The sequence below is a fragment of the Phodopus roborovskii genome, unplaced genomic scaffold (genome assembly GCF_943737965.1).
Source record: "Phodopus roborovskii unplaced genomic scaffold, PHOROB, whole genome shotgun sequence".
NCBI classification, from domain to species: Eukaryota; Metazoa; Chordata; class Mammalia; order Rodentia; family Cricetidae; genus Phodopus; species Phodopus roborovskii.
In genome coordinates this window covers 17,358,199-17,383,111 of record NW_026126541.1, presented here as the reverse complement: position 1 = coordinate 17,383,111, position 24,913 = coordinate 17,358,199, and the positions used below count along the sequence as shown (strand labels likewise).

At 41.6% G+C, this 24,913-nt stretch overlaps 1 protein-coding gene across 1 annotated transcript in view; it reads right to left on the bottom strand.

Moving 5' to 3' along the window:
* Hpse2 (heparanase 2 (inactive)) overlaps positions 1 to 24,913 on the bottom strand; it is a 566,168-nt gene that overhangs the window by 11,340 nt on the left and 529,915 nt on the right. The window contains exons 10-11 of the mRNA XM_051199909.1: positions 14,064 to 14,209; positions 7,354 to 7,500 (exon numbers count right to left, since the gene is read on the bottom strand). Coding sequence (XP_051055866.1) covers positions 7,354 to 7,500; positions 14,064 to 14,209 — 293 coding nt within the window. The remainder of the gene's footprint in view (positions 1 to 7,353; positions 7,501 to 14,063; positions 14,210 to 24,913) is intronic.

Genomic DNA, 24,913 nt, shown 5'->3' with positions numbered 1-24,913 from the left:
CTCTGCAGGTTTGGGACCTGACCATCCCAGATCCTGAGTATGGTCCCTTTTAACAAATGCTTCTGTTCACACACGCGTATTTGTATTCCTTCTTTCTATGTGTGTACTTGCTGCACAGACTTGCTGTTAGTGGTTAAAGTGTCACCTCCCTGCTTACAGCCAGCTCATAAATGTCCTCAGGTATTAGCTTCTTGGTATTTGGGGTTTCCAGCCAGCTGGCATTTCCTCCTGAGGGCTCCAAATGACCTTTCAAAGGGCTGCATCTTCCCCAACAGGACCTTTTTCTCCAGGTAAAGGAGGTTTCCATTATAAACCTTGCTTTTTTTTCTTTTAGGGCTGATTTTCTCCTGATATTTAAAGACCTACTACTTGAGGTGTGCTTGGCAAGTAGGTTCTTCCACAGACTTTCAGTCTAAGTACCACACCTTGGTGTTCCTTACCTACTATTGCAGATCAACAAATTCCAACTTGCAAATGGATTAAAGAAATGAATATAAGTGCTCTGGTTGTGTAGCTTAGTGGTACAGCATGTGCCTATCATGCGGAAAGTCATGAGTTCAATCCTCAGGGCAGAGGATGAGAGCAAGGACAGCACAATGTGAGAGAGACAGAGAAAGAAAGAGATCAGCAGTGCATATCCATCTGATCTCAGGAATGTAAATGCCCACACACTTAAGCAACATAAGTGGAATGGAAGAAACAATAAGGAACAAGATGAAAAACAAATACTTCATGTCAAAATAATACCCTAAAAATTAAATACTTGGAAAATTAGTAGGTAAAACACTAGAAAATATAGTTCAATCTATATGATAGATGTTGGAGAGGGAAATTAACTTACATTAGAGCACAATTACATGTTTTTAATAAGAAAAAATTAATACCATGAATGGAAATATAAGCAAGGGGCACAGGCACTCATGAAAACAATACATTAGCAGCAGATGCCAAGCATCTCCCATCTTGCACGCATGCAGACAGCATTGTTGAAGAACACCATCTTTCAGTACAAAGTTAGCAAAGACATGAAGAAGCTAGCGGACTAATGGCGACACGTTTCCTCTTCCGTCTCAGACCTCTTCACCTAAGACTGGGTGAGTAAAAGCTTGAAAAGTTGATTCCATGAGCTAAGATCCTACAGTTCTGGTGGCTTCCAGGGGGACCAGGGATCCAGTAAAAGCAAGCTGGAACTAGGTCACCCGAAGAACCCTAAGGATCACCAGGGCAGAGATGAGAGCGAGCAGGGGTGGAGATGAAGCTTGCTACAGAGAAGAGAGTACAGATCTATTCTGCTCATCTTTCTTAAAGCAAGGGTAGACATGACAAGAGATGTCCCTTTAGCCTCATATAAAAGGGCCTTCCTACAATTGGAGCTATCTAACCTGGAGTGGACCAACTCAGGAGTGGGGCTGTGCCATCCAACAGAAGCTGAAATTCTTTTAGGCAGGCACATCATAGGAGAAACTTCTTACTGCATCTTTTGACAATTTTCTTCTTTTAATAACTGTACTACTTTTATAAAGGTTTATTTCATTTTAAAGAAATTCATTTGAATGATCCCAGATAGTGAAGGTCACAGAAACCCACAGGAAGTATATCTGATTCCAACAGTCCAGGTACCAACTACTGCCAGCAACAGTGAAGGAAACACTTAGAATTCAAACATGTGCTGGCCCAGAGGCCACACTCCCTTTACCAGGTTCGTTAGCATCCAGACCCAAAGCACAGTGCTTCCCTATTTACTGATAGTAAGGGGCTGGCTAAGTGGCCAAGTGGTGGCCCACTGAGCTCAACAGGCAAGCTCAGAACACAGCCATGGAATAGAACTGGACATAGAGGTATTTTAAAAGTCTTAGTACCAGGACTTGAGTCTTCAGAACCATTTTGTTTGGCTTGCGTCAAATGACACCGTTCCATCAGCATGCAGCTAGCTGCCAATGTTATTTTTTTCTTCCTTCCTTTTTTCCTTCTTTCCTTCCTTCCATCCTTCCTTCCTTCCTTTATTTTTATTTTTTTGAGACAGAGTTTCTCTGTATTGTTTTGGAACTTGTCCTGGCACTAGCTCTGTAGACTGGGCTGGCCTCGAACTCACAGAGATTTGCCTGCCTCTGTCTCCTGAGTGCTGGGTTTAAAGGTGTGCACCACCAACGCCGGGCTACCAATGTTATTTTTTTTTTTTGACAGAATTTAAGGGGTGAAAGCAAAGCAAAAGTTACATCTCAAAGAGTTGGGGGGGAAAAGAAAACCCAAGCAGTTTGAGGCTAAAGAAGAAAGAAAAATGTTTGTTTCTTTAGAGGATGGGCAAAAAAGATGTGTGCTTCATGAGGGCCTTGCAGTTCTGCGGCTATAGTCATTTCAGATGCCGGTGAAGTTGATGCAGATCTGAGGTTTAAGCATCAGTGTGGAACCTATGACCCTCAAGGCATGAAACCCCCACATTACAGAGCTCCTGAAGGCCAGGTGTGTATTCTGCACAAGGAAGTCCTGGGCATTCCGGTCTGAGGCACGCACACTGAACTATAGTCAGACAATAAACTGTTACTACCATTATTGAACGGGACTGGAATGGATTAGCATTATGGAGAGGCCTCTTCAGCTATGTTAATTCCGGGCAGAGTTTAAGATGGAGAGACCCAGACAGTCTCATGACATTGAAGTAACGTGATGGTATGTTTGTCCTTAGTAATTATGATAGCCCACTGCTGGACTCTCCGCAGCACAGTGCTGAAGACAGGCTGTGAGTGAGGGGTCACCGTGTGTTAGGTGCTCTAAGTCACAGGCACAGTCTCTCTACCTCTAAAGTGGACGAGCCGAGCCAAGCACTATTCTACACTCTGCATGGTGGTGTTCCAAAGGTTACACGAGGTGATGGCTACCACAGCTTTGAGAGCAAGCCTCAGTATTAGCATAGAATTAAGTGTTCAGACAGACTGAAATCACAGCCAGTAAACTCAGAACAGCCTCTGGTCTGTGAGGCTTAGTACAGACTCAGAATGAGGGCAGAGGACAAAACCAGATTACCTCAAAATGTTGCTCATCCCCGGACTCTCAGCAGATGCTGGTTCCCTCCCTCAGGTCCATGTGTGAGAATGCACACTCTGAGAGGCATCTCCCTCTCTTCTGATCTTTGTATTACATCCCTCTAAACAGGATTGAAGTAGACACACAGAGAGGCCCTGGAACCTGACAACACCTGCCTGATTCCCCAGGAAAAGCAAATTGCTCATTTTACTTTCAGATATTAGTTGGCTTCTCTGGCCCAGATGGTGCTTCTGTTTGCTGAAAGACCTGTTCCCTAGAGGTGGGCATTTCTTCACCTTGGCCACACGAGGCTGTGGGAAGATGCTTTCTGTGGATGGTGGAAGGTACTCAGAGGTACTTCCCCTCTGACATGTTCAGAACAGCCCTGCTGTCCTGGGTTGTGAATAGGACCATTTCCCACAAAGCTGACATGAAGCCCACAGAAGACCCACAGCTGGGGATTTTCTGAGAAACCGGCCAGCTATTACCACCATTCACTCTTGGAGCACAGCCCCTGTGTGTGGTCCTTCTCTTCAGAGGTTTGAAGTGGTTACTTGGCTGGTAGAACCACAGGCTCTGGGAGTGTAGAGGACAGGGGACTAAGGAGAATGATAGACTTATATGGTGTGGTTGGGTAGTGGTGGCACATACCATTAGTCCCAGAACTCAGGAGGCTGACGCAGGTAGATCTTTGTTAGTTCGAGGCCAGCCTGGTTTACAGAGAGAGTTTCAGGACAGCCAGAGCCACACAGAAAAACACTGTTTTGAAAAACAAAAATCAAAACAAAACTAGAGCTGTCTGGAATGCTGACCACCTCACCAAAGCTTCTCTCCTGAGGATTCCCATCTCGTCCTCCACCAGATCAGACCAGGTGAATCTGAAGTGAAATTCATCTCTTTTACCCTGAACCCCTTGTACCTATGCCAATTTAAAGAATTATGAGCTACATTTGCTGAATTTTGCTTGGCATCTGTATGAAAACCCAATGAAGCCCTGAGTTTACTTTCTTCTCTGAACCAATTCTCCCCATTCCTGTCAGCTATTCTGTGGTGGGTATGCCCTCCAGATTCAGGATATTCTTGCCTTGAACACACTAGTTTCTAATGCCTACCCTGTAAGGCAAAGAGTACTTACTAGCCTTTGGTCTGGTTCCTAGGATGACACATCATTCTACAATGGTGTCTATAACCTTTTATATAAAGAATTAATTCGTGTGTGGGTTTCGAAACTGATTCACCGCTGAGACCGGGGACTGTGAACTCTGATGTTGACAGTGATGTCTGGTCAGCCACTCCTGGAGTGCTTCCTACCTGACGGCTGACACACCTTGACTTTCCATTCACATAGTGACGTCCTTCCAGAGACTTCAAATCTTCCCAGCCTTGATGGCAATTCTGAGAGAATGAGCATCATGTCCATGTTCTCAACAAAATCATTTTCTGGCACCTTCCTAATAGAGACCTAAGGTTTGAACGTGACTTGCTTGGGTTATAGCCTCTTCTGGCTGCTCAGATAAGAGCAGTTACATATCTCTTGCCCCAAGAACTTTCCAGTCTCTGCTGAGGTAATACGGCTTTAGGCTGTAGCAAGGAATTAGCAGATATAGAACAGAGCTGAGCCCCAGAGACGTATAAAAGCAAGAAAAGAGACATCAAAGACTGAAATCACTTCCTAGTGCTTCCTCTCATCCTTTTCTGCGTGGTTTCTTTGTTGACACCACCGCATACTTCCCTGGAGACCCCAGCGGGATTCACTGAGGGCGCGTGCCTACAGCAGTAACTGAGCACTGGATGTGGTACCAAACAGTCCACTCAATAGTTGTCTGACAGAATCTAGTCAGCAACTTACAGGCCAAGATGGCATAGCACATGGTCAGAGCCACCAGGGTCCAAGATAGAAGAAGTAATAATTTATTAGTACTTTGTAGGAGATGGACTAAAATGTTACAATAAGGTCCAAAAGCTAGTGACGGTCAGAATTGGAATCCAGTTTTCTCTATTTCTGATTCAAAACTGTCTAAAGCACACATATAAAATAATACATAACTGTGTATTATAGCTGTGTATCTCATTTATATTTATAGATACTATGTTTGTGTTTTACACCCAGAGAAGGCTTTATTTCACTAATACCCTCTAATTTGATTCTCACTCGCTTCTTTTATTGAAGCTGAAGTTTCATCACACCAACGTCTGCCTCTGCATCAGATGCCAGTCTTCTGGCCCTGTCTCATCTCGGCAGTTGGCCAAGACCTTCCTCAGGATCCCTGTGGGATGGAATTCACTTTGCCATGTCCTTCTCTGATATCTTAACGAAGATGTCACACAGCTTTGGATGAGTCTGCTGACAAGGTGAAGAACAGGGTGGCAAGGTGAATCTTAGCCAGTGAGCCAGTTACTTCGGGTACCCTGAGATCAGGTGTGTGCAGGACGAGGCTGTGGAGGCAGAGGTGAAGGGCTGGGACAAATGGGGTAGAGAACTATGCCCTTGGTTGCTAGGGAAACAGGCTCTTTCAAAGATACTGTCCCCTGCCCACCATCCCTCTGGCCACACGGTTTGACCTTTATGCTGTTCTTAGCATGCCTTTTTATAAAACCATAATTTTAAACACACAAATAAGTGTGAAAAAGATCATTCTTAGGACCAAGGATGATTTCCCCCTCTTCTGGAGTTTTGAGCTGAGGATATGGAAGACAACGGGTACTTATCCAGCATTTGTGATGTGCTGAAGACCTGACATGGATCTCCTCATGTACTGAGCTCCATGTGAGAGGAAACTGAGGCTCATGGAGGTTATATGACATAACTTGTCTCACACAGAGTAAGAGTTGACACTGTGCGCCACTGGCTATAAGGCACTACTCTAAGTGCGCATGTCTTCTTGGCGGCGGCCAGGCTCAGCTCCCAAACTCTTTGGTTTCAGGGACTCTAACCTGTCACAATCAATCACTGCTGAGGAGTTAGCCTTTTTGCCAGAAATAGCTTTGCAGGTCACGGCTGATACTAGCAGGAGGCTTACTTGCACTCACGGTCCTGAGAAAATCTGACCCAAGATGGGAATTTACCAAATATAGAGCAACACTTGAATCCTAAGTCCAGGGCTTGATTCGGGATTTACCTAGGTCTTACAACCATTTTGTGTCAAATCTCAGACCAGCACTGGGTGTCCTGCTTAGGATGAAGGATGAGAATTTAGCCTGCCAGTCATGAAACACATTGTTATAGATAGGATGATAAAACTCCGAAGAGTCCTGCTGATACAGGCAGGATTCAAAGGAAGAAAAGTAAAAGCTATATACAGGCAGCGGACAAAAAGAACCCGCATTGAAAATCCAGACCTGGGGTGGGCTAAAAAGACCCAGTAAGTGACTTCCCAGACTGTTTTGTTCCCACTGCACATACAGTTGGAAGCCAAATGCAAGCCACCAAGGTTGTAATGAAGCACTGAGCAATTACAGCACAAATATTTGTGGGCAGCTGTGGGAGTGCAAGCCACCTGCTCCAAGTTTACAGCTTTGTTAAACTTGGTAAACATTAAAAATGCAACGGGAACGCCCCTGATCTGCGCAGCATCCCATGCCCGTTCTAAGAGGCCTTGCTCGGGGATGGGGTGACTTTGCCCTTAACCAGGCCCTTCTCAGTATGGTTCAGCATTGCCTTTGGTTAGTACATCAGTTTTGCTAAACAGTCGGCAGGAGAGATATGGAGGGGGGTGGTTTGAAGGGTCACAGGGATCTGGAATACAATTTCCCTCCTATTGTCCAGATAGACAAAACAGATCCAGCAATGTTGTATCAAAGCTATATAGTTAGGGGCCAAAATGACTGGATCTGTGAACTTTGGGCCTTTCCCCTAGTACTTCTTCTTCTAAAGTCCCACGGGCCTGTAGATCAAAGAGGAGCCACAATGCTCTAGAATGTTATAGCTGAAAGAGACACGGAAATCAACTACAAGGCTTTTGATGGTCACATGACAAAGGGTACTACTGGCATTTAGTGGGCAGGTAGGGACCAAGGATGCTAAATAGCTCGTCATGTGATCATAGGGCCCAATGAAAAACTGACTTGCTCAAACACCAAGGATACCCTTGTTGAGAAATATTTTGTCCACTGTTTGACCTTGCAGTTGAATGTAAACATGGAGATAGTCAGGGACCCGAGTAGAGATTTCCCCAAAGGACTGGAAACCCTCCTACTCCAGACAACTTATCCTACCCACCTCTTCCAGCCCCAGGGAATGAGCAGCAATCATGCTGCCTTCAGTAACTCCCGCTCCCTCTTAACTCAGCTCTTGCTCATGTGGTCCTAAGCCGTTTCCAGCTTGGCACTTACTTGGACTTTAGGCCTTCTTGCCCATAGGGCTGCAGCAGATACTGGTGCACCAGCTTGTCCCTGAGCGTCCCAGCCAGCTTGATTTTCTTTCTTGAACGGTGTAAGTTGATGATGAAAAGTGTAATAGAGCCACGGACATAGTTGTGGCTGAGAGAGAGGGGGGGAGGGGAAGAGACAAAGTCAATTAGATGCCTAAATAACTTATAGGCTGTACAAAACAGGATCATCCCAGAAAAGTGCCTTATTTTATGGATAGTATAGTCCCAATAGACCTTCAAGATGGGAATGCCTGGTTATTGCTGATTCCTGAAAAGACAGGTGCCTACCCCTCACCCCATTGTGTTTGATTAAATTTACTGGAATTATTTTAGAGCCAAATATGTATATGTGCAGTATGAAAGTAAAATATGATGACTGTAGAAAAAGAAAAAAATTCCAGGAAAACATAAAGAGATAAAGAAATAAAAGAAAATGTCCATACTTATATAATCTTGAAATAATACAATGTTTTGGTCAACACTCAGTATGTTTGCTTCTTGGTTTGACAATTACCCATTAAGTACTTTTACACATGTGCCTACACCACTCGGTTTTTATATAACTAGAATCAAACTGTCTACAAAGCCTTTTCCAGATAATGTATATATTACACATGACCTTGTGCTATTATAGTTTCTGTTACTATAGTTTCTTTTCCAATCATAGGAATGCAACATAATTTACTCAGCCAGTCCACCACTTTGGTGGACTCCCATTGTTTTCACTTTTTTGCCATTATAAATTATGCCACAAAAGCCTTCATTGTACATAAACTGTTTATGTATAATGATTCTTTCCAGCGATAGAAGTTCTAGGAGTTCTAGCATGTGTACACTGTATGATTTCTCATCAGATTTCCATTTTCTGTGGTGTCCTTCCCTGTGAGAAGAGTTATATCCTTGTGCTATTGTACTCCAAAATGAATTACATGTCTGTTTTGTCCAGTGTTATGTGAATAGACATGTTAAGACCTTTGGGTAGACGCTCTAGGAGCTGTTCATGTGATGACATGTTTTACTCCCTATGCTAGGAGAAGAATGGCAGGATCTTGTTTAGTTTTTTTTTTTTTTTTTGGACACAACCATTTGCTATGTAGCCCAGGCTATCACTGAATGATGATCATCTTGCCTTAGCTTCCTAAGTGCTGAGTTTACACACACACACACACACACACACACACACACACACACACACTCCACCATGCTCTGCTTGACAATGGTGGTCACTTAAGGTGATTGGCCTGGGGCTGAGCCCACACAAAGTTACAGCTGATCTATAGTGGACAAGAAAGTGTGAACAAGAAATACTTTCTTACTGGAAGCCATTTACATTTGGGTGTACTTAAAAAGGTTGGTTTTGGTTCTGGGGCCCAAACTCAGATAATAACTATAGATCGCAAATGCCCTTACTCACAGAGGCATCTCAATGGTTTTGGGTGGTGCTCTGTACTTTTTAAACCATGACATAACATCATTTATTCTGAAGAATGCACACATTTTCATAATGCTGGTGTTTTTTAGACCGTTGTAAAGCTTTGCCTTTGCCATTTCATCACACTCTTTAGAGTACTGGATATGGATCGTTTAAAACATCTTTGCAAACCAGAAGAAAACGGGATGGCGATGTTGTGTTTTATATTCTTGTTCACATTGAGGCACAATATTCTTTCGTTTGCCCAGTTGTCACTCTGTTTTTCTTTTGTAAGATGCCTAACACTAGTCACTGTTTTAGAACCCTTTTATCCCAGAGCAGGGTGCATAGAACCATGGGAGGGCATGTGCTGGCATGCAAGGGGGCTTTCAGTGTGTATCAGCAAAGCTATAATGATTTTCCTCTCTGTAGGAAAAAGACCTTGCTTCTAAGGGGTCTCTTGGGGCCCCATCTGGATTGGTTAATGAGAGGAAACAGAACAAATGACCCAGCTCAGCCTTCAAAAGAGGAGCTCAGAGAAACTCTAAGGCAACTTAGAGCAAAACATTGCTTGCAGACATGCAACCCTTTGATCCCTGGGTTACTTGTCTTTGCTCCTAAAGAGGCCGATTGAGAGCAGAGCAGTCAAGGGCAGGTCAGTAGGATATCTTGGGGGCTTTACAGATTTTGAGGTTCTATTCATTTATGCTCGAGGCCTGGGAATCTGTATTAAAAGCTTGCCAAGCTATTTGGCTGATGAGTTGGGTTTAGGGACTTCTAACTTAGAACAAAGCATGAAGGTTATGAGAAGGACTCCCAGAGTATCCCCCTGGCTGTGCATCAGACGGTTTTCCCTTACATCTGCAACGACATACACTGCTGTGTTCAAAACTTTTTTGAGGTCTGCAATTATGTTCTGATAAAACATTAAGTGGCTCCCCTATGTACTCCTTCTTCCCCCCATTCCATTCTAAGCCCCTGCAGCATGTAAATTAACTTCTGCAGTCAACTGGCCACCACTGAAGCAGAACCATCAGCTCGTTTTTAAAGGTGGGACTTCAGTTTAGCTTAACTATGGACAAAGTGGACGAAGACCGTACCAATGGCAGGTACTCTGGGCTTCAGAATGTGCGCAAGATAGGCATGAGTGGGTATTGATTTGACCAGACCACAGTAAACTCTTTTGTCAGCTACTATAAACAATAGTTTTAAAAGCCAGCCGTGGAGGAGGAGAACAGCACGTGCTTGCATTTACGAGTTTCTCCTTGGCAAGCTGGGGCAGAATGTGCCCTTGGAGACTGTGGGAAGAAGGGTGGGACGTGAGGACCTGGTGGCTGGGAGGGAGACCTGAAATCACAGCGGTGCTGGAGGGAAAGCTGTCTTTCCAAGCTGCTTGGCAATGGTTTGCTGTCTATGTCCACAGTTCTCCTGGGAGAGATAAACCAGCGCAGCCCAGGGACCTGATTGAACAGGTTCTCATAGAACCCAGGGTAATGCATACATCACCCTACTTGGTTGATGGGCAAGGGCATGAAGCCTTTTGACTTCAAAGACACATTCTTGGGTAGAGACTTCCACACTGACCTAGAATACCATGATGAGAATCCAGATTTCTAAAGAATGCATATTCTCTGTCCACAAGAAACCAATCCTGAAGGAGTATGAATTCTATTAGAAAATGGTGTCTGGGGGCTTGGCCAGCTTGCCATTTCTAATGCCTGATGTCAAGTTCTGGTGCCTTTTGCTTATCTTAGTGGATGCCCCTTTCTGGAAAGAAGCTATTTCAGCAGAATGTCTACCCTGCTCTGTGCCTCCCTGTGGTGAGACATTTTCACCAGCAGCCAAGCCATGTATCTGGAGTTCATCTTTTCTGGCTGTTCTTTTCCTGCCTGACATCTTCTCTCTGTTGCCATGGAGGAAGAGGAGGAAGTGAGTCAGAGGAGGGATGTTGGAATGGGAAGATCCTGGATGTAAGAGGTGGGAGATGTCAGATGGGAGGTGTGTCTTGAGTTCCAGATAGAAAACAGTCATGTTCTAGAAACATCTCCAGTGAAGCAGGCGTCTGGGAAAAGGAAGGGAAGGCGATGCATTTCAGTCACTGATCATTCCCAGCGAAAGTTAATGTGCTTGAAAATTCAGTTGGTCCATTGTCTCCAAATCTAATTCAAAGGTTTGGGGTTTGGTAAAAGTCAGGCCCTGTTTTGCCAAACATTTTTCCCCTTAATTTCAAAGCCCCTGTGTATTTTAAGGGAAATTTAATCCACATGTTTCTGATTCATTTACACTTAACTCATCAAAATATTGTTTTGTAAGAGTCATTTGATGTCCAAGAAGCCTCAGGAACCTTTTTTATGAGCCTTTAAAAAAACTTCTTCTGAAAAACAGGAAGTCATGTTTTGCCAATAATAAACGAAATTGAACCCCAAAAGGCTCAATTTTGCTTCAACATCCACTAGGTTCCAGTTGGTTCTGAGTGTGGCTGAGGACCTGGGCTCCACCCCAGAAACACACATAGTCTTAGCAGAATGGCCATAAAACAGTTTGGCTGTCAACACTTGATTGTGGGAAGTTCTGCCAGCTATCTAGAACTGGTTAACTCCAGAAGAAGGCGGAGGCAATGGCCAGTGTTGGTGTGAGAATACCCAGCCTCTCCTAATCAGTTTTAGGAAATCAGGCTCTGCTAGGTCAGAAATAGCCCACACAATGCAAGAGAGCCATGAAGGTGTGTGAGTAGGTGACAGGTGACTATTGGGAGTTAAAGAAGGGATTCCCACACTCATTGGGACACAAGTGTGCAATGAAAAGCTCTGCAGCACAAAGGCTGTTATTTGCACATTTGAATATTTGCATATAGAGCCTTCAGAATTTGAGATTATGCATATGAGTGCAAGCATTAGTAAGCTTGCATTTCTCACCCGGCTCCTGTTTTGATCCAGGATATTTATTTCAGACTAATCAAGGTTGATTAGTATGAGGCCAATATGTCCATTATGAGATGATTCTGTACTTTTGCCGTCTTTGGCCACAAGTAAACTGAGTCAGCTAGTAGTGATGAGGATGGGAAACACAGACAGGACACATGGCTTCTCAGACAGGAGAGCAGATGCTTCTCTTACCTTTGTGCCTTGCTATCTGGACACCTGACCTGATACTTTTTTTTTTTTTTTTGCAAGGAGACCTCCAGCCTCAGCTGGCCCAAAGTCTCCATCCTTTGAGTTTAGAGGGATGAAAAAGGCCTTTAATTTGGTTCTTCTCATTACTGTAACATGGTTTATGAAAGTCTTCTTTCTTTTTATGAAGAAAGGAGAGATTATTTTGATAGATGCCTGTTGGAACCCCTTCCTTTTAAGAGGTTCTTTTTGACTTTTTGTAGAAAGCTGGGGGCAGTTGCGGGAAAGAGGGGTTCAGATGCAGATTATTTTTACTAACTTGTTGGAGGCCTCATGATAGTGAGCTGTGCAACTCTGAACCACGTTATTATGCTCCCCCTCTCTGGCTGATGTGATGCACAGGGCAAGAGCTGTAACTATAAATCATCAGGGACACGGGGTTCCTGCTTTCTGTTTTCTCTCACTCATTCATTTATATATCAAACACTTACAAGGCCTTCACGCCCATCACCGTATTCGACAGGAAAAATATAAATAGGATCACTGGCCCCAAGCTCATGGTACCCTCAGGACATAAGTGAGACCTTCTCATGAGAATATCCAAGAATCCTGATGTGGACCCTGGGATGGGCCTCCATGGGCAGCCTTCAGTGAGGACATTCAGATCCTCCTCGGCCCACATAGGTATTACCGTTTTATTCCTGGATACAGGCTACTATTACAAAAGACTGGCGTGTTTTCCAATAGGGACAGAAGGTGCCAAGAGCAATTTTTCTCTCTTGAGGCTGGGGATCCACCTTTTGGGTGGTTGCCTCAGGGCCTGTCATAGACAAGGAATACAATGTTGCCTTGTGTGAGGATCAGATAATTCCAGGCATGGCCATAAAGCAGTCAGTCACTGTCAGGTATGGGACTGAGCTTCCTGCTGAGCAAAAGGGATGTTGAAAGCTTCTGGCCTGTGCCCAAGACAGCCTCCCCTCCCCTACAATAGGCACTTGTATCTACTGCAAGACAACGGCCCCCTGGCGCCCACCTCAGCTCAGAGTGAGTCTTTGAAAGCATTTTATCAGGAGGAACTAACAGGCTTGGCCTCTGTCTCATCAAGGGCAGAGAAGGGGTGTGTGGTGTAACCCGACCACAGCAGCTCTTTGTGCTTGCCTGGCCTTGATCAGGCCTGACAGATCCTGGATGGAGGTCTGACAGGAGACAGGAGGCTGTCCCTTCCCCCAAGTTTTCTCTGTATAAGAGAAAGAATCCTCCTTCCCAGGGCAGCCTCTCCTGCCTTAAACAGGAAGTGATGTAGAGCAGATAGATGGTCTTTGCTTTAGATCCATTTAAACATTTCCCCTCACGGTCTTCATATTTTAAACTCAAAAAAAAAAAAAAAAGCAAACCTGTCAATTCACTGACAATTAACTTCCCCAACAATTAACTTCCCCATTTTAAAGAGAACTTGGATGATACTCAGTGCTTCGGGTCAAAAAGAGAAGGGTCAGCTCTTAGCACCACTGGGTTATTATGCTTCCAGAACCCCTTTCCCTCAAAAGGAAGTCTACATTTCACAGCCCTTTAACATGTAAAAGAGCTGAGATTTCTGAAATACGGGACATGTCCCGGAAGTGAGCATGCTTCTTCCCCTTGGGTACTCATTTAGTTCCAGAGACCTGGTGGGGCTCTAGTGTGGGCCGGTTGCTCTTTCTTGCACTGTAGACACGGCCACTTATTTTCTTAAGCTCTGTGGTGGGTCAGAGCATCAGACTTGGCGTCTTGTCTTGGCTCAGGCTTAGACACATACAAATCTTTGTGAGCATTGTCTCAACTGGCACAGATGGCGTGCCCAATAAAAATGTGTTGCATGAGGAAGAGAATGAACAAATAGATGGATTTCATAAATTCTTCCAGAGTAAACCCTGTATGAGAAGAAAGGCTTACTTGACAATAAAAGCTACCAGGCACCCTTTTGCAACCTGCAGAGAGAATGGTGACCACAGAGGCAGTTTTCAAGGAAGATCCGTGAACAAGGGTGCACTTTGAAAGGCTCCCGCGACACAGCATTCTAAGAGGGGCTGCAGCCCATTGGGTGGCTAGTTCTCCTAGTTCACCTGTGTTTACGGATCTTCTTCCTCTTTCCCTGTTGCTGAGGAGACTTACTTGTGGTGGTTTGTGCAGTGGGCATAGATCCTCAGTTTGTCTCGGATGACTCTTCCAGGTCGTGGCTTCCGCTGGAGCCCGGCTACATGCACTGCCAGGACTTTGGGGCCAATCAGACGCTTGTAAAGGAGAGAAAGCCAGTAGTCCTGCGCAGAACAGAGAGGTGGAGAGTCAGGGAGACAACTCACATTCAGGCGTGCTGAGTAAATGTGACAAAACTCAGGTCAGAAACTACTTCCTACCAGGAGGACAGTATGGCTGGGGGGGGGGGGGTGGCGGAGAGGCTGATAAGGAAGACAGCAATTCCCAGCACAATCTTTCCACTTAGTAAGTGGTCAAGGGTTAGGCAGCATGGACTCGAAGCAGCGTAGGAATAAATGAGTTAGGTTTTTCCACAAATGAGATAACCAGCTGGGATGGGGGGCTTTCCATCTCCAGCTTTACTCCGCGTGCTGCACCTTCATGCTGGTTTGTGGCTTCTGTGAAACTGTGGAATGGGAATATAAAATACCATTCTCCAAATATTGTCACTATTACAAAGGGGAAGGGAGATGTAGGTTCTCCGACAGGAGGCAAGGCTGAGGTCTCCATTGCAGAGCCGGAAAGACAAACAGAATAAAGTTTTCCCACAGTTCTAATTCCTGGTTACTTTCAATATTCCTCAATAAAAAGAAATTTCCTAAACTTAAGAGAATGTATAATCAATTAATAAATACCCATCCTGTAGCCAACACATGTGTCTGAGCTTACAAAAGTCTGCCTGCCTACCACCACCTTAATTTTGGTTGTATTTGCTGTTACTACACGTTGTATTTGTACTTGATACAACATAAAACTGACATTTGTATTGTGTAAACTACTAACATTGACTGTTGCTTTATAAACTTAGTGTTTATAATTTACCCATGCAAAGCAAAGCTCCACCACAAATCATGAAATTCCGAGCATACTTTTTATACTCTTTAGTGTTAAAGACATCAAGTATGTCTTCACTCTGTTCATCTTTCCTCTGTGTGTGGTGTGTGTGTGGTGTGTGTGTGGTGTGTGTGTGTGTGTTTGTGTGTATTATAAACTGTGTGATCATCTATAACATCACTGGTGAATTTTACAAATTAGAACAAATTTCTCAAAGAACCTTTGTTAACAGAATAGTCCCACATCTATCTGCCCTAACAGCAGGCTTTTAGGTCTGCCCAACTGCTCAACTTAATTATTTTTAGGAGGCCTTAGAATGGTTATTAAATAAAGTCTTCTAGTACTAAAATAAAAATATTTGAGAATTTTTAATTAGATAGGATAGAAAGTGTCATTGCTTTAATTTACTCTTATTGGTTATAATTTTTATGTTTTACTCATGGTCTATCATGTTTCAATAGGATTCCCATTATTTCCTATCTGATTTATAATACGCTAAAATAATAAAAGTTCAATAAACTATAAGTTGGCTACTAAAGACTAGGTATGATATAATTTCTCTTCTGGTTGGAAATATTTTATTTTATAGATAATGAAAATGGACTCGGAAAGCTCACAGGCACATTTGAGGTCACAAAACTGGTAGCCCATAAAAGAAAATGGGGTATATTTTTCTCCATCATTGGTGCAATACTTCACTCACTTTGAGACATAGGAAGTCACACTGCAGACAGGTACAAGGAAGCTTACAAGCAAATATCCTGTGGACATAGAGTCTGGAAACGAGTCTCTGTGGCTGTGCAGAGAGCGCCTGTGATTTCATTCATGATCTTACACTCTCAGAGCATTAAGAATAAAAGGGAGGTAAGTGCACAACACACCCATTTCTCCAATTCCAACCCAAATTGCTCCTTTCTAAAAATGACTTCATTCCAATGTCTTATCACCAACACGTGGCTTTTTATTTAGAAAATCTGAAAAAGCTAAACAGGTTTGTTCTCAATTTTGCATTTAGGCATGGCTATGGTCTTTGTGTCATGGCAATTTCCAACTAAGGTTAGGCATATCTGTAGCAAAACAATTAACATTTAGGAAAAGTATTATGTTTAACCTCAAAATTTATGTAAAATCAAAAAGAACACTTCAGGAAGATCAACCTCAGTTCTCTTCATCATTATTAAATGATTAATTTAAGTTTAAACTCACACCAAGCCTCACTAACATGAAGCAGCCTTTTGTGTTGTGGTGTAGCTGAATGCCACAACATCGCCAAGACTTTGAGGACACTGGCTGAGGCTCTGAGGATAAAACATGATGAAGCTCATTCCTAATGACTACAGCCTTTCTTCAGCTTTTCTTACTGTGACAAAATCCACACAAAAGCATGCATGTCAATGCATAGCTCAGCAGGTAAACACATTCATGATGTTACATCAGCATGGCCAGCCAGTATTTGTCTCCACAATTCCTTGCATGCTATAAAACTGACATCTGCACCCATTAAACTTTAACCCTTTCCCTCAGTCTCCTGGAGATCTCTTCTCTGTTTTCTGTGCATCTCATATAAGTGAATTATACAGTATTTTTCCTTGGATGACTGACTTATTTCATTTAGAATAATACCCACAAGGCTCATCTCTGTTGTACGTATTGGAATTTCCATTGGTTCTAAGGTTTAATAATGTTCCATCCTATGTACATACCATCTTTGATTTAATTTGTGGACTCACATGTAGTCTATCTTGAAAGATGTCTCAGGTGTAATGATAATAATATGTCTGCTGCTGTTGGGTAGAATTCTGTTTGACCGAGTTGATTTATTATGGTTTTGGGCCTTCTGTTTCCTCACTGATCTTCACTTGGGCTGCCCTCTCCATCACTGACGTCTTCTGCTGTAACTGCAGACTTCTGTTTCTCTGTTCAGTTTTGCCAATTTGCCCCTCCCACCTTTATGGTCTGTTATCAAGTGTGTGTATATTCATAATACTTAAATCTTGATATTTTGAAAATTTTATTTCCTTTGTACATTGTAAGCTTTTATATATATATATATACACACACACACACACATATATATATAATATATTTATATATATTGTAAGGCCAATTTTATCAGGTATTAGTATAGCCACCTCTACTCTTCTTGGTTATACTTGAATAGCTTTATCTTTTTACAGCCTTTCTATCTGTTTGTACCCTTGTATCTAAAGTGATTCCCTTATGGACAGTATACAATTGAATTGCATGTTTATTGTAGAATCCTTTTTGTCAACTTATTTTTTTTAACTGCAGAGTTTAATTTATTTGTATCTAAAGCAGTTGTCAGTAGGAATTGACATACTTCTGTTATTTTTCTGTTTGTTTTCTATATACCTTATGGATTTTTGCCCCTAGTTTCCCGCATTACAATTTTCTTCTGTGCTTATTATTTTTTTAATAGCAAAAGAAATTTAAATTCCTTTCTTATTATCCTTTATAATACCTAACACCACTGGGATTACATTTAACATCCTAATGAAACACTAATACACTTAACTTTAACAACATAAAAATTCTTGTCTTTTACTTATCAGACCTCATCTCAGTAGCAAATGTCACAAAATTACATTTTTATATACCATATGCCTAAGACATACCAATGAGTCTTTTAAACACACCATTCTCTTAAATTATGTAGTCACTAAATACAGGTTACCAATCCAAATTACAATAATGCATTTTTAAATCAGTATTAACATATATTAGTCTCTTAAATCATATAAACACAAAAAGCAGAGTTACAAATTGTTGTTCTAATAATACCCATGTCTTTATCTCCTCTTAGCATGAAATCACTCCTATGACTTGCCTGGTATGCTTTCAGTCAACACTGTATGACTCCTTTGAGCATGTCTTATGGGGTAGACTCAGTGGTAAAAATTTCCTTAGCTTTTCATTTACTTGGAAACATCATAATTTTCTCTCACTTTTGAAAGAAAGTTTTGATGAATATGGGGTTCATTGTTGAGTGGGTTACCTTTCCTTTTGGTGCTCTGAATATATCACCCTACTAACTTCTGGACTTCAGTGGTTCTGATGAGAATTCTGCTGGTAACTGTGCCGAGGAGTTTCTATTAGACAATGGCCCATTTCCTTCCATTGCTTTCAAATTCTTTTCTGGCTTTCAAAGTTTGATTAGGATATAGGTTCATTTTTTGGACTTAATATATGTTCTTGAAGGTTTATATTTATGTCTTTCATCAATTTTAGGTAGTTTGTAAGCATTATTTTATTGAACATTTTCTTAGCTCTTCTCTTTCTCTTCTTCTTCCAGAAACTCTCACAGTGAGTAGTATTTAGTTTTTATTAATCTTCAGTCTGATTTTCTTTATGGTCCTCACCATTGTTTATTTCCAACCTTAGATCTTTAGGCTCACTCACTAACTCATTTGTTTATTCAAATCTGCCTTCGAACTTCCCTACCTAAGGTATTGTTTCAATTATTGTGCTTTTAGCTCCAGAATTTCTTCCTGTTCTCCCTTTAGGCTTTTTAATTGTTGATACTTCTGTTTTGCTCACCTTTCTAGTTCTAGACTTTCTCAAGATCTTTAAGACAAGATCTTCTAAGAGCTTTAAGACAGTCATTAGTAGAAGCGCCATGAGGTCATCTTCAGGGACAGTTTCTATTGATTTGCTTTTTAAACGAGTCATACATCACTGTTTCTTTTATGCCTTGAGACTTGTGTTTCTGTTTCAAACTTGACATTTGAATCTAACAATGTGGCAACTTCTAGGAATCACATTTTCTCCTTCCCATTACACTTTGCTAGTATTTGTTGTTTAAGTTGTTTTAGGCTGTGTCTGTGCCAAGGACCATTGTACATGTAAACTTGTGGTTTTTGTCAACACTCCGTCCCCTCACCACACACACATTTACACTTTTCCCTGGTCTCCAGTTGTATCTAGTTACTTTTAAATGCTTATGGATTTGCTATCTGGCTCCCAAAGAGTGGAAGAAGAAAAAGATGAAGGACATAAATTAAAAGGACCTGGCCCTTAAATTGCCAGTAGTCATCTCAGCTGGGAAGGAGTGGCTTGCAACAATGGGACAAAGTAGGTGCTTGATTCTTTGTACCTGTGACCACGAGCCACCAGTCTACGAGGGCTGAGACCACTGATAATCTGATTATGGGGTCTTTCTAGTTCATCCTAGCTCCTGTAAAATGATTTATAAGCAGGTCCAGGACATAGTCGGCACAGCTGCTGACTACAGGGCTCAGGGTTGAGGGATGCTAGTCACTACTGAACTAAGGGATGAAATGTAAAGAAAGTAGTTGAGTTTTAGCACTCAAGACTTCCACTTGAAGCTGTAAGTGTTCAGGATGCCAAGATTGCTACCTTAATCAGATTCTGCTGCTGGTGCACTTGCTACCTAGGCAGGGAAACATATTCTTGCTGTTACCTATGATACCATCTTCCCAGATTCTTTTGTAGCCCTTTTTTTTTTTTTTTGTAGTAGTAAAAGAGTTTTCTGATTTATTCAGTCTGTGGTCCACAGGTCACATATATCCCAGGGTAGCTATGCATATGGTCCAAATCAAAACTATAGGTTTACATAACACACTAAGAGGCTGTTTTGTGTGAACTCTGTAGATGACAGTGTTGTGTTGCAATGTCAAAAGGCTGGACATGCCTATGAGTTTAACTGTATAAGGTACCAACACTCTTATCAAATATGTGGTTTATTATGATTTTTATGACTGGTTTGAAATGGAGAGTTTCATGGACTCTATAGAAGAAATATTTTTCTTTATAAAATCATTTGGTGTATGGCACAACTCTGTTTTTAAGAATATAATAGTTATTGTAGAATCAGTCAGTGAATAACTTACACCTTAGTTCATCTCTATCATATAATAAGTTCATATACATGTCAGAGTTAATGTTAGTTTACAAAAATGGTATCATGCTGTATGTAATTTTCTCTTTTCACTTAATTTTTTTTGTCTTAAGCTTGTTACATGCCCTAACTATATATTGATCATCAATGTGCATGTTAGTTCATTGTGTAAACACTGATAATTTATTTGCTGATGGATGTTAAGTTGTGTCTAGAATATGCAAATGATTCTACCTAACACACAGGTAAAGGAACTTACAAGAGCTTTTCTCCAACTGTGATGGGAGTAACCTTCTTTCTTTCTTTCTTTTTTAAAATTTAAATTAGAAACAAGCTTGTTTTACATGTCAATCCCAGTTCCTTCTCCCTCTCCTCCTCCCCTGCCTCCCAAGGACCCTCTATCCCATCCCTTCTGCTCCCCAGGGAGGGTGAGGCCTTCCAGGGAAATCTTCAAAGTCTGTCACATCATTTGGAGCAGGGCCTAGGTCCTCCCCTGTGTGCCTAGGCTGTGAGAGTATCCCTCTATGTGGAATGGGCTCCCAAAGTCCATTCATATCCTAGGGATGAATACTAATCTACTACCAGAGGTCCCATAGACTGCCCAGGCCTACTCACTGACACCCACATCCAGGGGGTCTGGGTCAGTCCTATGCTGGTTTCCCAGCTATCAGTCTGGGGTCCATAAGCTCCCCGTTGTTCAGGTCAGCAATAACAGTCTTCTTACATGTGAACTTCAAAAGAATACACTTAGAGATTTCCCTTATTTCTGATACATTAGTGTTGCAAGAGGTAGGCTCCAAAGTTGTGGCACTCTAGTGATTCTGAGAACCACTAAAGTTGGAGGAGTTCTTGACTGCCTGTCTGATAGTGAGATCACTGTGTCAAACTAGGTCTGTGGATATTTACCTCTACTATGCCAGGAATTTTCTAAAGTGGCCTTCATTGTTACAACTCATATCCCTTTCTGCAATAGCTGTATACTTCCTAGTGCCCAGGTTTTTTTCAGATTTCCTTTTAAAAAGCCTTTGTTAGTCTAGTGGGCACAGAATATTTAAAAATGGCTCTCACTCATTTATAAAGAGTCTATATAGGTTCATTTGGTTTCACTTTTTTCTTTCAGAAGTTAAGTTTTTAATCAATTTAGAATTTGTCTGGGATGTGATACTGGGTAAGCATCTATTTCCACATTTTTTAAAAATAGCCAATTATATCAGCATAACGTATTCACTGACTTCTTGCCCCAGTTCCCGCAGTGCTATGATTACAGACATATGACACCAAGTCTGGCTTTAGTCTATTAAAGTTCCCTATATCCCTGGGCCTTTTTCTCTGGGCTCCCTATACCGCTCCATTTCTGTCCTACACCACTAATATATTGTTTTAATTACCACTGTTCTATATTCTAGCTTGGAACCTGGTAGATCAAGTCCTCCTGGCCCATTCTTTAGGACTAGCTTTGTTCATAGAGGGGCAAGGCTCAGATAGAGATGTTTTAGGGTTAGAGTCTCTAATACCTAAACAAAATCCATTGAGACTTTGGCATTACAGTAAGTTTATAACTCAAAAGAGGAGAGTTTACATTTATCATATTGAAAGATTTAATCCACAAATATGACAGGGACTGACAAACAATTGGGTGGGGTCTCTCTTCCCTATATTTCTCTCTGTTCTGAAGATGAAGTTGTTCACAATCACATGATTTTTTTCCTATTAAATTATTTCTAACTTTCATAATAAAAAAATCCTTATTGGGGAAAACACGGAAACTTTTTAAGATCAGAGCATGAAATCAAAAAATGTTTTTCAGAGTGTACTAGTAATGATTTGGGAGTAGGCATAGCAATAAAGAGAATTCGGTGTTAAGCCTCAAACTTGCTCTGTTGGCAGACTCATTGATTTTCTATTTGTAGAGAAGGCGCTTTCAAAGTGCCTCCAGAGTCCTTTCTCTGTCTGTCCATTTGATGTTCTATTTGTGAAGGATCTCTCCATTCCACTTCCAAAAGAGCACATCCATTCCAGCCCAATTCAAGGGCAATGTGTCCTGGGAAAGCATGTGACCTAGGCAATAGCTATGGGTTTCTCACACACTGAAGACTATAATTTGCTTTTTACCCTTAAAGGTATCAGTTCGCCACAAGCTCACAGTTTAAAGGTATGTACACATGTGTAATAAGATGGTATTACACATGCACATATGCAATAGACTGAGAAACAGAGTGGTTCTCTTGTCTACGATGGGAAGAACCAGGGGAACAGACTAGTGGAATAACTCAGGCTAATGGGGACGACTATTGTTTTAGTTCTGGTTGGATGGTAGATTCATAATTACTGCTTATATTGTTTTCTCCTAAAAGTAGGAGAATCTCATGACTTTTTTTTTTTTTAAATCAGTGATTTCTTTAGGCAGATAATATCATGGATTTGCCTAAAGGCAGCCATCTCTGAATTGTTTTGCTCCCTGGATGAGTTACATTGATTATCTCTTAGTTTATCAGCTCCTCTCTTGGGGGAATGGAGGATTGTGGTTGGCATGTCAGTGGAGGGTAGGTTCTTTCATCGGGAACCATTTTCAGACTTCCTTTTCATTCTTGTTCTTCCTTTCCCCTATCTAGCCTACCTCTTAAAAATGAAACATTTAATCTCTGTCTTCTCCCTTTCCTCATCACCCCTGTGCCCTTATCTTTCCCTTGTGAAAAACCACTTTTCCACAGAACCAAATGTGTTTTCTCTCCCCCCTTTTTGCCTCCCTGCTTACCTTTCTTCTCTCTCTTTGTAAAATATGAATATATTCTATTTATACAGCGTAATAAATGTATACAAATGTAATGACTCCAGATAGTTTACTAAGGGAATGACATGAAAAAGTAGAATACATCTATATAGCTATGTCTCAAAGAGAATACACAGCAATACATATATTTTTAACTACAAAGACATTGGATGAAAGAACACTGCAGAAGTTTCAAACAGTAAGAGTCATTAATGGGAAGAGAAAATTCTATGACCTTTTATGTCAGCAGTGAGAAATATCCAAAGGAAGGAATGCATTATAGCTTCCAAGGGACAAAGAAAGACACAGACATTCTTTAAATGTATCAGGCACGAGAAGTTGAAGAGAAATAGTGTCCATTTATTAGTTGGAAAGGGAAAACTAATAGCAGGTGACAATAAAATGACAGGGGCTTTAAATCTTTCCTTTTCATTCAGTGTTTGTCAAAAAGTCAATTGTTGTCTGAAAGGTAGACAAGGAGGTGTATGGAATGAGTTGAACCAAAACAAATAGGAAAGGAGAAACTGACAGAAGATTGTAGAATTTACTAGATTAACTGCTGGGCTGCATGGTCCTTGAGGTCTGAAACTACCAAACCAGTTTCTACAGTCCAGTGCCTATGGGAGGTACTGACATTCAACCGTGGGATGCCCACTGTGTTCAAGGCTCTGGATCAGCACCTTGGGAGATTGTTGAAGCTTAGAATCTATTAAGAAAGTCTTTGATCCAATGAGTTAGGCAATTAATTAATTTTGATAGAAATGCCAGAACAGAACAGAAGTCAATTAGATCCCGTAGCAAAGGGTCAGATCTAGCCCATAGCAGCAGTGAAATCTTCCAGAGTGGGAGTTAAAGTTTGAGGAAGTGATGGGGAGAGGGCTGGAGGCATTTTGAGTATGAGAGAGCAACTTTAAAGATAGGAAGGGATTCAGACCAGTCTAGCCTCACTGGTCTTGCAGACCATGGGAAGAGTGTACCAAAAAGAGGATGGTAGATCAAGGTCACAAGATCCTAAGAGTTTTACAAGTCACCTTAAAGCAAATGGGAAGTTATTATGGAGTGAAGCAGAGATAGTGACGTTATTCAGTTTATATCCATCACATTGGCTTTCACAGATGTGAAGAAAACCACTAAGAGGTTAATTTACAAGAATGGTGATCATGGTTTGATTAAAGAAATTATATTAGAGGGAAGAGGAGTATGAGGGATATTTAGGGAATAAATAATATTGATAGGACTGGTTGGATGGATACATAAAATAAGTATGAAAGAACTCATAGCTTTTAAATATTCAGATCTTGCACTCTGGAAGATGGGATGGAAACTGGCTGCTTAGCAACAATGTTCAATCCCATCTCTTTCTAACCCACCCATGATTCAACAAAGCTTGGGGATGCCAAATTCTACCAGGGACAAGCAGGTAAAGACATATCCATCATCATATCCATAAGAAACAAGGTCAAAGAGAAACTGGTAATGACTAAAGTTATATGTCTCTATGGTTTATTTTTTTGTTAGTTTTTATGCATATAAATCCACTGCATATTTTCACAGGGTTTGTATTTATGCATTTACTATTTCTCAAGCTTAGTAGCTATAAAAATTTAGACCCAGCAAAGGGACCTGTGCATTAGATTGTCAGGCTCTGACCTCCTTTTCATGAGGCAAAAATTCTGAGAGCCAAGAGTATATGCCACATCCTTAAGTTAGCACTTTCTGACCATGTGATGAATAAACTGGATCCCAGGAATCTGCGCAGATCACCTCTAACATTTTGCCTGGATCTGCTTGTGCTGAAACTTGGGGTCTGGGTTCCAGCCCTAGAGGTCTGGTGGACCATAGTTTTGAAATGTGTGCTGGTAAATCGAAAAGGTGACAAAAGGAAGTTGCTTGTGAAGATGTGAAGAGAACTTGGGCTTTTGGACTAACTTGTTTAATAGCATGCCTCCAAGACTACTGATTTTTTTAGACAAAGGAGGAGGAAGGGAGTTGGAACATGGCACTAGGCTCTGACCAATCCAGTGAAAGGTGTGGATTACATTAATGGATTCTTTGATGCTATGAGCATTTTCTGAGTGTGTCAGTGCTACACAAGCCTCCTACACATCCATCCTAGCATTTTCTGAGTGTATGTCAGTGGTACACAAACCTCCTACACATCCATCCTAGGAGTCATAAAGAGAACAAGACATCTTCCCATTCTCAAGAGGCTTAAAGGCAAAGACACATGTAGATATCACTCCATAAAATGTTGCTAACTAGAGAAAATACCACATGAGGAGGGAC